Source organism: Clupea harengus, chromosome 21, assembly GCF_900700415.2.
Source record: "Clupea harengus chromosome 21, Ch_v2.0.2, whole genome shotgun sequence".
NCBI lineage: Eukaryota > Metazoa > Chordata > Actinopteri > Clupeiformes > Clupeidae > Clupea > Clupea harengus.
In genome coordinates, this window is record NC_045172.1 from 3941289 (window position 1) to 3952351 (window position 11063).

Sequence of the window (11063 nt, forward strand, 5' to 3'; positions counted from 1 at the left end):
AGGAAACAAAAACAAATTGATTTACTCAGACTCCATGACAGCTGATGAAACTTCAAGGAGATTCCAAGGACATGGTAAGATTGAGACACTCAGGAAGTGCTTGATCTCCTAAAATAAATCATATTGGGATACAAATCTGACACATCCAACACTAAGTCTTTTTAAAATCACATCAACCACAAAACTGAAGACAGTCATCAATACCTAAGCTGATGAAAGAGAATGGAGAACTAACAAGAGACGACAGACGTTCTTAACCAATACTTCAGCAACGTATTCATAAGCGAAGATCAACACAATATACTGACTTTCCCTACGAAGACAATATCAAATCAGATGCAACCTTTACTAATAACAGGACAATCTGTATCTGACAAAATTAAGACGTCAAAACAAACAAATCACCAGTAATGGATGGTTTACACCAAGTAGTGATCATAAAAATGTAAGCAGTCATAGCAAAACCATTAGCCAACTTCAACAAAACCATCGTACTACTGAAAATCCCACAGGAATGGGATTGATGAACCACCTCAAATGAAACAACTTACTGTCACCATATCAGCATGGATTTGTTTAGGGCAAACAACATAACTATTAGAATGCCTTGATATTTGAACCATTCTGAAGGGTGGACAAGAGGATGTCATACATATGGACTAAGCATTCGACAAAGAACCCAACAAGAGGCTATTTACTATGTTTATCAAATTAGTATGGACAGTTTATCAAATAGATCTCAGGCTTCCTACTAAACAGGAGGCAGAAATTGTTGTGAATGGACATGAGTCTAGCTGGGCAGTTGTCACCCCAGGAGTTCCACAGGGGAGTGTTTATCAATGACTTCCCAAGGTTCTTCAAATTACTGTCAGAATGTTCACTGATGATACAAAAATCAAGATTGACAGAGTGGGCCAGAAAATGGCAACAGCAACAACAATTTAACGGATCTAAGTACACAGTATTACACCTAGGGCACAAACCCAGCCATACATCTAGCATGGAAACAGGAGGAGCATCAACTTCACTGAGTAAAACAGATATAGTAAGAATTTTGTGGGTGCATGTACACTCAGAACTCAAATTCAGTAAACATACTGAGATACGAACAAAAAAGGCCAATAAGCTGTTAGGGCTTATAAGAAGATCCTTTAGCTACATTGACAAAGACTCTTGGTGGTTCTTTAAAAATCGCTCATCAGACCCCTGTTGGAGTATGCGCACATTATTATCTACCCCCAATACAAGAAGGACAATAAATCATTGGGAAAAGTCCAGAGGAGAGGAAGTACTCAAGCTCAAGAACCTTAGCTACGAAGATCCGTTGAAATCCTTAGGACTACCATCTCTATACTGTAGAAGAGACAGGGAAAGTGTAATAGAGTGCTATAAACTACTCCACAACAGATATAATATAGGGGGTCCAGGCACTGGGCTCTGTAAAGCGCCTTGAGACAATTTTATTGTTTTGGCGCTATATAAATACAATGGAATGGAATTGAATTGAATATAATATAACATGGCCCATGGCCCAATGGAAAGTAACAGCAGCACAAGAACAGGAGGCAATAACATGAGGCTGAAGAAACATTACGGCAAAATAAAAAATTCTTTGGACCCTCCGCCATCTCAAGTGGTCGGAGCGGCAAGTCTGAATTCATTCAAAAATATACTTAGACTGACACTGGAGAGAATACCACTAACCAGTATCAAATCTTTGTCACACGTTACCATACGAAAGAACTGACTCAGATGAAGATGTCAAACACCTCGCACAGGCTTGAACATAAAGTTATTATGACGTATGGAAAAAAATGACAATGACTCGCAGAAAATCAATAAATTGCAAGCAGGATGTGGATTTTACTGTGAGTGAGAGATCTAAAGTCTGTGGCTATCTTTCTTCTTTGTATAGTCTATATTTGTAGTACTTATACTACAGTAGTATATATTTGTAGTTCACACTTATGCATATGTGATGTGAAAGAGACGGTTCTTTTTCTCTCTCTCCCTTTGTGTGTGTGTGTGTGTGTGTGTGTGTGTGTGTTCGTGCGTGTTCCTTTGTGGTTTAGTAAGGCAGAGGTTGTGGTCACCTTGACATTGGGAGTGTAGAGGTTCCTGAGGGAGCCCAGGGCAGCGGAGAGGCCGTCAGTGCTACAGCTCACCCACAGAGCCTGCAGCACGCTGGAGGACACACCTGTCTTCTTACTCAAGCCCTGAGAGAGATAGAGGGAGAGGAAGATGAGAGGAAGAGAGAGAGGGAGAGAGAGAGAGAGAGAGAGAGAGAGGGAGCGGGATTGACAAAGAGAGGGAGGAAGTGTGTGAGTGGTGGAGGGACAGATAGGAGAGAGAGAGAGAAGAAAAGTGGCAGATGAAGAGAAAGAAAGAGAGGGATAGAGTTATAAAAACAACCAAAAAGCCAGTGGGTCACACAGTTCTGCTCATGTCATTAGCTAACTATATGTGCTACATGCCCCGAATGTGGTCAGAGGGCTGGATTGGAGTACATGTATATGTGTGTATGTGTAAAAATGGGTGCCGTCTATGTGTGTGTTCCTGCTTGACCTTATGTGTGTGTGTGTGTGTGTAAAAAAATAAAGAGAGAGTCCTTGTGTGTGGGTACCGTCTATGTGTGTGTTCCTGCTTGACCTTGTGTGTGTGTGTGTGTGTGTAAAAAAATAAAGAGAGTCCTTGTGTGCGGGTGCCGTCTATGTGTGTGTTCCTGCTTGACCTTATGTGTGTGTGTGTGTGTGTAAAAAAATAAAGAGAGAGTCCTTGTGTGTGGGTACCGTCTATGTGTGTGTTCCTGCTTGACCTTATGTGTGTGTGTGTGTGTGTGTAAAAAAATAAAGAGAGAGTCCTTGTGTGCGGGTACCGTCTATGTGTGTGTTCCTGCTTCACCTTGTGTGTGTGTGTGTGTGTGTAAAAAAATAAAGAGAGTCCTTGTGTGTGGGTACCATCTATGTGTGTGTTCCTGCTTGACCTTATGTGTGTGTGTGTGTTTGTGTGTGCGTGTGTGTGTGTGTACAGTACTGTGTGGGTGTGGGTGCGTGTGTGCAGTACTGTGTGTGTGTGTGTGTGTGTGTGTGTGTGTGTGTGTGTGTGTGTGTGTGTGTGTGTGTGTGTGTGTACCTTAAATATATGTGCTTTGAGGATGTGGTGGCCCAGCTCCATGGTTTGCTGGCGGTTGAGTTTGCCATCCTGGCGAGACAGCATGAAGGCCATGAGAGCGTGTCCACTCCTGAGGATGAAGAAATACATGTTATGGGTCAGCTTTCTCATCATCATCATCATCATCATCGTCGTCTTCATCATCCCCAAAGCTCTGACGAGCCTTACTGACCACTACATTATACTTGTTTCAGACCATTATCATCATCATCATCATCATCATCATCATCATCCTCCTCTTCTAAAATCACTAAAAGCTCTGATGCACTTGACTGATCACTACAAGATCACCTCTCATATTTTTCAGATCATCATCACCATCATCATCATCAACCTCCCCCTCCTCATCTTCATCATCACCATCATCATCACCATCACTATAAGCAATGATCAGCCACAACATCCTTACAACCTTTTTCTACCTGTGGTCTTTCATCATCTTCGTCAACATTATCAACACCACAAAAATTGTCATGACCCATGACCATCCTTGTGTAGTCTTTTAAGATGATGATGATGATCATGGACATAATCATCTTCTTCATCATCATTTTCATCACCTCCCTGCCTTACCTGGGGTCACACAGGAAGTCGGTGCTCTCCCCGTCAGCTCTCCACACCAGCCACTCCCTGAAGGACGGGTGGCAGAACATGCGTGTGCGGTCCCGCCTCACCACCAGGAAGGGTGCCAGCGTGTCCATGCGCTGCTGGAAGTCGGCCCAATCCAGCGTGCCCTGCGCCTGGCCTGCGTTCAGCGCCCGGAACAGCTGCTCTTCCGAGAGCGGGTGCAGCGAGGCCAGCGCCACGCTCAGCACCGGCGCCACCCGCTGGAAGGCCGCATTACCGCAGAAGCGCAGGTTGCACTGCAGCAGGTAGAGCTCGGACAGCGAGACGGGCACCACCTTGAAGCTGGAGCTCTTGGTGACCAGTTGGCCGCGCTCGAAGAGATCCAGCGCCAGCTTCAGGTAGAGGAAGGAGCCCTGGCTGCGGCCCACCAGGTGGGCGGCCAGGCGGGAGGTGGCGGAGCCAGAGGCAGGGGAGGAGGAGGAGGAGGTGGAGGAGGACGCAGGGTCCGAGCGGCCATTGGGCGCCACGTTGGCAGCGATGGAGGGGCTGGCATCCATGCGCTGGCGCACATAGGCGATCAGGTCGGCAGCGAGGTCCTTGTTGCCATGGATATCGTCCATGGAGATCTTGGGGAAGGGCAGCAGACTGGTGACCTCCTGGTAAGACAGTGAGACAAGGAGATGGAAAGAGGAGAGGAGAGTCACTTATAGGTGCCAACAAACCAACACACACACACACACAAACAAACAAACACTCACCCAAGCATGCTCCAACTTTCACACAAAGTAATACAAACCCACCTACACACACACACACACACACACACACACACACACACACACACACACACACACACACACACACACACACACACACACACACACACACACTTCTCTTATCTGAAGAACCCCAAAAATCAATGCATCATTATCCTTCAATCTCAGACACAGCAGGCTGACAAAGCAAGCTGGGATCAAAGCCCTCCTGCCTCACTCAGGTAAGATGAAGCCAACCCCAAAGAACAAAGGCAGATGAAAAGAGGATTAAGAAGGAGAGATAAAGAGACAGGCGGAGATAAAGACAAAGTTAGATAGACGCGCATAAGGATAGGTGAGATTCTAAGAACAACTTGGGTGTATATATATTTGTTTGTGTGTGTGTGTGTGTATATGTGTGTTAAAGAGACAGAAAGGCAGTGGACAAATAACATACAACTTTTGCAAAAGACTTGGTGCAATGGTACAGCGACCACACAATCTTCACTTGAGGTCAGTATAGAAAAGCACAAGACCGACACCTAGAGTTAGGAATTAAAAATCAGTGATGAAGACAGAGAAGTGATGTGATGTATGTGGTCTCTGTTGTGCAACTGCCACCTTCACTGGCTCCCACCCAGAGCCGTAATGGGTGCCCATAACCATCTGCAGATTAATGGGAGCGGGGAGCTGGCAGCTGCCCTCGCATCACACTCTAACCCGACAGAGCCGTAAAGCAAACTCATTACCTGATTACTAAACACCAACCCAAAGGCACGGATCAATGCCTTACCTTATAGAGACAGAGGTTAAGCATTTAAACCAAGGTTAGCTTTAGGTTCACCTAAGAGCCTGTATATTTGACCCTATGATCTGTGTCTACAGCCTACCCCTATCAATATAGAAAGGATCTTAATTATGAATCTTTAGGATATGATAGAGTTTACAGTCTATTGAGCACCTATAGGGCAAATGTCTATGTTAGATTAGACCAAATTTATAACACAGCGCGACAGTAAGACGGTCCACATTTGAGAGTTAACAGGTTATCCCATCAAATCAGAACTGTACACTACAGAAAAATGAGGAGTCGATAATGAAATATATATGCATATATGTAAATATGAAAATAAAGTATTACACACGGTAAATTGTAGTTTATTATTCAGTTCTGTATTTTTCACTTATGAGTAAGCGGTGGAGTGGTGACTCACCACGTGACTAATCCTGACGGTGACCACCAGCTTGAGCCAGGAGGGAAACTTGGAGATGACCTTGGTGAGGAAGGAGGCGATGGTGTCTCCGTAGTCTGGCTTATGGAACTCGGCCTCGTTCAGGCCATCCACCAGAATGATGTAATCCTCCTCGGCTATCTTCCTCTCTGCGTGGTGAACGGGGGAAAGGGAGAGAGAGAATGAATGAGAGAGATTTCCTATAGAGGTTGTCTGGTATCTACAGCACGTATGTTTCCTAAGTTCTTATACAATCTTCCTGAGAGGCAGGAGTGCTGTTATTGACAGCATGCACTCTTCAATCTTGAACCAACGCTGCATCAATCAGCATCATTCTACTACATCAGCTTTTCTCCTCAAAGAGCACTCAAAGCGCTCACACATCTACACAGGCACACACAGGCGGCGGAGGCTACCATGCACGGTGCCATCCTGCACACCAGGAGCGGTTGGGTCTGGAACAGTGTGTCTGTGTGTGTGCGTGTGTGTGTGACTGTGTGTGTGTGCATGTGTGTGTGTGTGTGTGTGTATGAGCACGCTGATCCATGTCTGTTATGTATGTGTGTGTGTGTGTGTGTGTGCATGTGTGTGTGTGTATGAGCACACGTTCATCCATGCCTGTTATGTGTGTGTGTGTGTGTGTGTGTGTGTGTGACTGTGTGTGTGTGCATGTGTGTATGAGCACGCTGATCCATGCCTGTTATGTGTGTGTGTGTATCCATGTAGAGAGAGAGAAGGCTACCTTTCCGTAGGTTGGTAAGTGGCTCCAGCACGCCCCGTCTGAAGGCAGCCACGGGGTCCTGCACGCAGGAGCGCAGGCTGAGGAGGCCCTGGAGCTGCGTCTCCCGCAGGAGCAGCTCCCTGTAGGCCCCCAGCTGAGGGGAGCGGCACAGCAGCGCGGCCACGCTGTGCACAAACTCCGGCACCAGGCACGTGTAGGTGTTATCAGCCTGGCAGTAGTGGTAGGCCACCACCTGGAAGGAGAGACGCGTAATGTAAGGTCAGTAATAGCATCAGCACTGTAGGTGCTAGCACTAGCATTACAACACTTAACATAGAGGGTCCCTTAACATCAAGGTAGTATTATTCAAGGTGTTTGAACAAACTAATTAACATGAACAACCTGTCTATGTTGCATGCTCACAATACGAAACATTTAGAAAGCTATGTCATGACAATTCACTTAATAGTCACATGACACTATTATGTCACTGGATTCTGACTGTAATGACACCTTATGATAACATAGGCTATCTTATAGCTAAAATTTCCCTCGGGAAAAGTTCCCTGTTTATAACATGTTATGTCAGCTTTGCGATGGGCCATCCCAGGAAAGTGTTCCCCATTAGTATTGGTTTTGTTGAAAGATGTTGTATGTACATTCTCCATTCTCCTAAACACTCTCTGTCTGCTGGAGCCCTTCTGTAGCTGCCTTTGTCTGGGATCATTCATCTGTTGTTTTGCATTCTAATACATCTTTTCAATTTCAAATTTGACAGAGAGACAAAGGTACAGATTCTGAAAGGAGCGAGTCTCTATTCCAAAATATCTGTCAACTTTTCATGTTATGCTGTTGTGCTGCGTGCTGTGCTATTGCAATTCAAATATGGATTTTGCCATGCAGAGCCAGCCTGGGCTGATTTACACTCGTACTGGATTGAGAGTCAGGAGGGAAGAGAGACTGAAGACAGCGATGGAGATGAGGGACTTAAGATAAGAGGGGGAAGAGACAGATGGAGGAATGGAGGGAGAGACCAGGAGGGAGAGAGACAGCCAGTAGATAAGGGAACAAAAATGCAAAATGAAGTGAAAGGGAAGAAAGGATATGAGAAGTAGAGAGAGAGGGAGAGAGAGGGAGAGAGAGAGAGAGAGAGAGATGGAGGAAGATAAGGAGAGCGACAGATGGAGAGAGTGGGGTGGCGGACTGAGAGAGATAGACCCAATATGAGCAGGTGGGTGGGAGGGAGGGAGACTGTTTGCGCTTACAATTAAGCTCAGCCCTCATGTCTCATGTTCCAAACACACACACACACACACACACACACACACACACACACAGACTCTTCCTCGCCTAGCACGACACTCATTAAGATGCACAGTCACTTCTTTTGACAGTGCAGAAGCAAGTAAAAGCTGCACTATGGAGAGTCAAACCCACTCAATGATACTTTAAAAAATGTTCACAAAAATCAAGTCAAGTGTGAAGCCCTCTGACTCTGAAGATGGACACTGAAGTCGTCTCTTTGTGGAAAAATGGATGCACAGGAAATCATAGATCTATGACTAGATTTAAAACAGCGGAATGCTAATGCTGTTTACAGGACATCATATTAGCATTTATGCCAAATATGTGCACTATAGAAATCCCCGTTTGCTGCTCTGCAACCAACTCAACCAAACTCACTCTCCATCCTCACTCTCCGTCCAACATCACCAAAACATCTAAGAGCAGTTCATACGGTGATATACAGTACATAATATACACTACATCTGGCTTAGCAGGATCACATAATCCATTTCCAATTGGAAAATATATTTGAGGTGGTGAATATTCAAACATGATGTCCGTCTCATTTCCACTATAAGTCAGTCTGACCCCAAGTGGATAAATGTGCTGAGGTTTTGTGAGGACCCTTTGGCTGCCTTCTGTTGTACCTGCTTGTGAAATGTGTGTGGGAGTACTCAATATGTCTGGGAACAGCTTATGTATTTTGAATCTGGCTGGACATTGTGTGTGTGTGTGTGTGTGTGTGTGTGTGTGTGAGAGTGTGTACCTTGCTGGCCCGTAGTTTGGCAATCTTGTGTCAGTCAGTGTATTGTGTGTGTGTGTGTGTGTGTGTGTGTGTGTGTGTGTGTGTGTGTGTGTACCTTGCTGGCCAGTCGTCTGGCTGCCTCCTCTCTGTGTCTCTGTAGTTCTGGGGTGCCGGGGCAACTGCTGCTCCTAAGGGGGGTGCTGTGGGCGGAGCCAGGGTTGGAGCCTCTACTCTGATTGGTTGAGTGATTGAGAGGTGGAGCCCCACTGAGATTCCCACCTGAAGTGATTGACAGGTATCAGTTACTTTTCAAACCTTACTGCTGGTGTACCACAACCTCCCTGATCTCATTCTAGCTGACATTTCAGTAACTCATTTCAGCAACTTCAGTTCCCCATGTTTGTGTGTTTTGGTTAGGGAATGAGTGTGTGTACAAAACTTATCTTTACCTTTGTTAGACGTGCAGGTGTGTGGCTTTGAATCATGGGTGTTGTGCAGATATATTTACAGAGTAACATTTTGTGTGTACATTTTTTAAGTGTGTGTCCGTTCATACTGTGTGTGTGTTTGTATGTGTTTCATACATGTATATTTACAGCAGTGATGTGTATTTGCTTTTCAAATGTGTGTGTGTGCCTCACTATAGTATGTGTGTGTTAGAGCGCTGGAGAGAGAGAGAGATAGAGAGTATGTGTGTTTTGTAGGGTGTGTGAGAGCAATAGAGAGAGGGAGAGGGAGAGAGGGAGAGAGAGAGAGAGAGAGAGAGAGAGAGAGATTTTGTGTGTGTGTGTGTGTGTGTGTTTTGCAGGGTGTGTGAGATTCTCACTCTTAGGCGATGCCCCAGGGCTGGTGGAGGCAATCTGTCTCATCCTGCCACCATGGCAACTGAGGGCGACCAGCCTGGACACGACGGCCGTCTTGCCGAAGCCCACGTTGCCCACAATGACCGTCCCGCGGCCCTTTCCGGCCTCGCCCTCGACCCGCAGCCCATCCTCCAGCTGTTGGAACAGCCAATCACGGCCCACGAACATCGTGTCCATGGTAACGCTGGGCACCTCGAAGAGGAGGGGCTTCAGCATGATCTCAGCAGGCTTGTAAGGAGTGAAGCGGGCTGGAGGGAGACAGAGAGAGAGAGAGAGAGCAGATACTATGAGAAAATACACACTAAAAAACATGCTTCCAGGAAATACACATGTAAACACACACACACACACACACACACACACACACACACACACACACACACACACACACACACACACACACACACACACACACACACACACACACACAGCATTGTTATCATAAATATTAGATGTTTCATACTCCTATCTTCTCATACATACAGATAGTGTTTGTTGACCCCAGGTGAACATAACATCCTAAGTTTATGTGTGTACCATATTATGTAGGTGTTGGGTTATGTCGAATTTAAGATAGGAATTTCAAACAAATATCATACTCTTCTACCTCCTGAAAAACAGCTTTTCTAATACATTTATGCATTTTGGCCTGACTTCCCTCGATGGATATTATTTCCAGTTCATGAAATATGCATCATGTAGAGAATAAAGCCCTGAGCCCGAAGTATCCATTATACAAAAATAACAGACAAAGTAAAGGCAAACACCTTCATAATATAAAGCAAAGATTTCTTTTTCCTCAGACTGTGCTTATATCATGGTAAATACACACAACCTTCTGAAATAAATGGGGCAATGAATGTATAGAAATGTGTGCTAGTTACATCTTTATAATTGTGGGGACACTCTTCAGTCGGTACAGAATCTTGCACCTGTAGCCCTATCGTACTGCTCTGGTCCTAACCCAACCTAAGTCTTAGCCTACTGGTATTTCTTATGATCATTATCTATTCTCATAAGACAATGCAAATTCAGCAAATTTCTATATTTATATAAGTATGATTATGAGTGTTTGTCTGAATGTGTTCCTTTATGTGTGTGTGAGTGTGTGTGTGTGTGTGTGTGTGTGTGCGTGTGTGTGTGCATGTGAGTCCTTGTTCTGCAGACAGCTACACCTGCATGCATTAGTTATGAACGCCTCTGCATCTTTTACCATAATTCTGCCATCAGTGGCCAATCTCTCACTCTCCCCCTCACACACACACACACACACACGCACACACACACACACACACACGCACACACACACACACACACACACACACGCACACACACACACACACACACACACACGCACACACACACACACGCACACACGCACACACGCACACGCACACAGGTAGGTGGGCTGCCTCTTCACTGTGGTCCAAAGAACAGTCACCATCATCCCAAAAGCCAAACTTCACCTTTCTTTGGAAAAAGAGGAATGTATTGATCATCCCTTTCCCCAGAATCTCCAAAAGAGGGATGTTGCCCTCGGAGACAACAGAATTGCAAACAGAATTCATAAAAACCTCCCAGCAGCTTCTTTGCATTCCAAACAGATCTGCAAATATTGGCAGAGCGCTTAGCAACGCTCACGGACAAATCAACCAATGTTCCAATCTGCCCTCCTCAAGAGGGCTTTCTCACTCTAATACGCTACTGCCAGAGGAATTCAAA

General features: G+C 45.4%; 1 protein-coding gene across 3 annotated transcripts in view; it reads right to left on the reverse strand.

The window, feature by feature from the left end:
* The window catches only part of tanc1a (tetratricopeptide repeat, ankyrin repeat and coiled-coil containing 1a), an 81440-nt gene that overhangs the window by 14391 nt on the left and 55986 nt on the right, over positions 1 to 11063 (reverse strand). For all 3 annotated transcript variants that reach the window (XM_031558817.2, XM_031558815.2, XM_031558816.2), the window contains 7 exons: positions 9305 to 9589; positions 8594 to 8757; positions 6468 to 6699; positions 5708 to 5874; positions 3745 to 4394; positions 3133 to 3241; positions 2094 to 2216 (listed from right to left, as the gene is read on the reverse strand). In XM_031558817.2, coding sequence (XP_031414677.1) covers positions 2094 to 2216; positions 3133 to 3241; positions 3745 to 4394; positions 5708 to 5874; positions 6468 to 6699; positions 8594 to 8757; positions 9305 to 9589 — 1730 coding nt within the window. The remainder of the gene's footprint in view (positions 1 to 2093; positions 2217 to 3132; positions 3242 to 3744; positions 4395 to 5707; positions 5875 to 6467; positions 6700 to 8593; positions 8758 to 9304; positions 9590 to 11063) is intronic.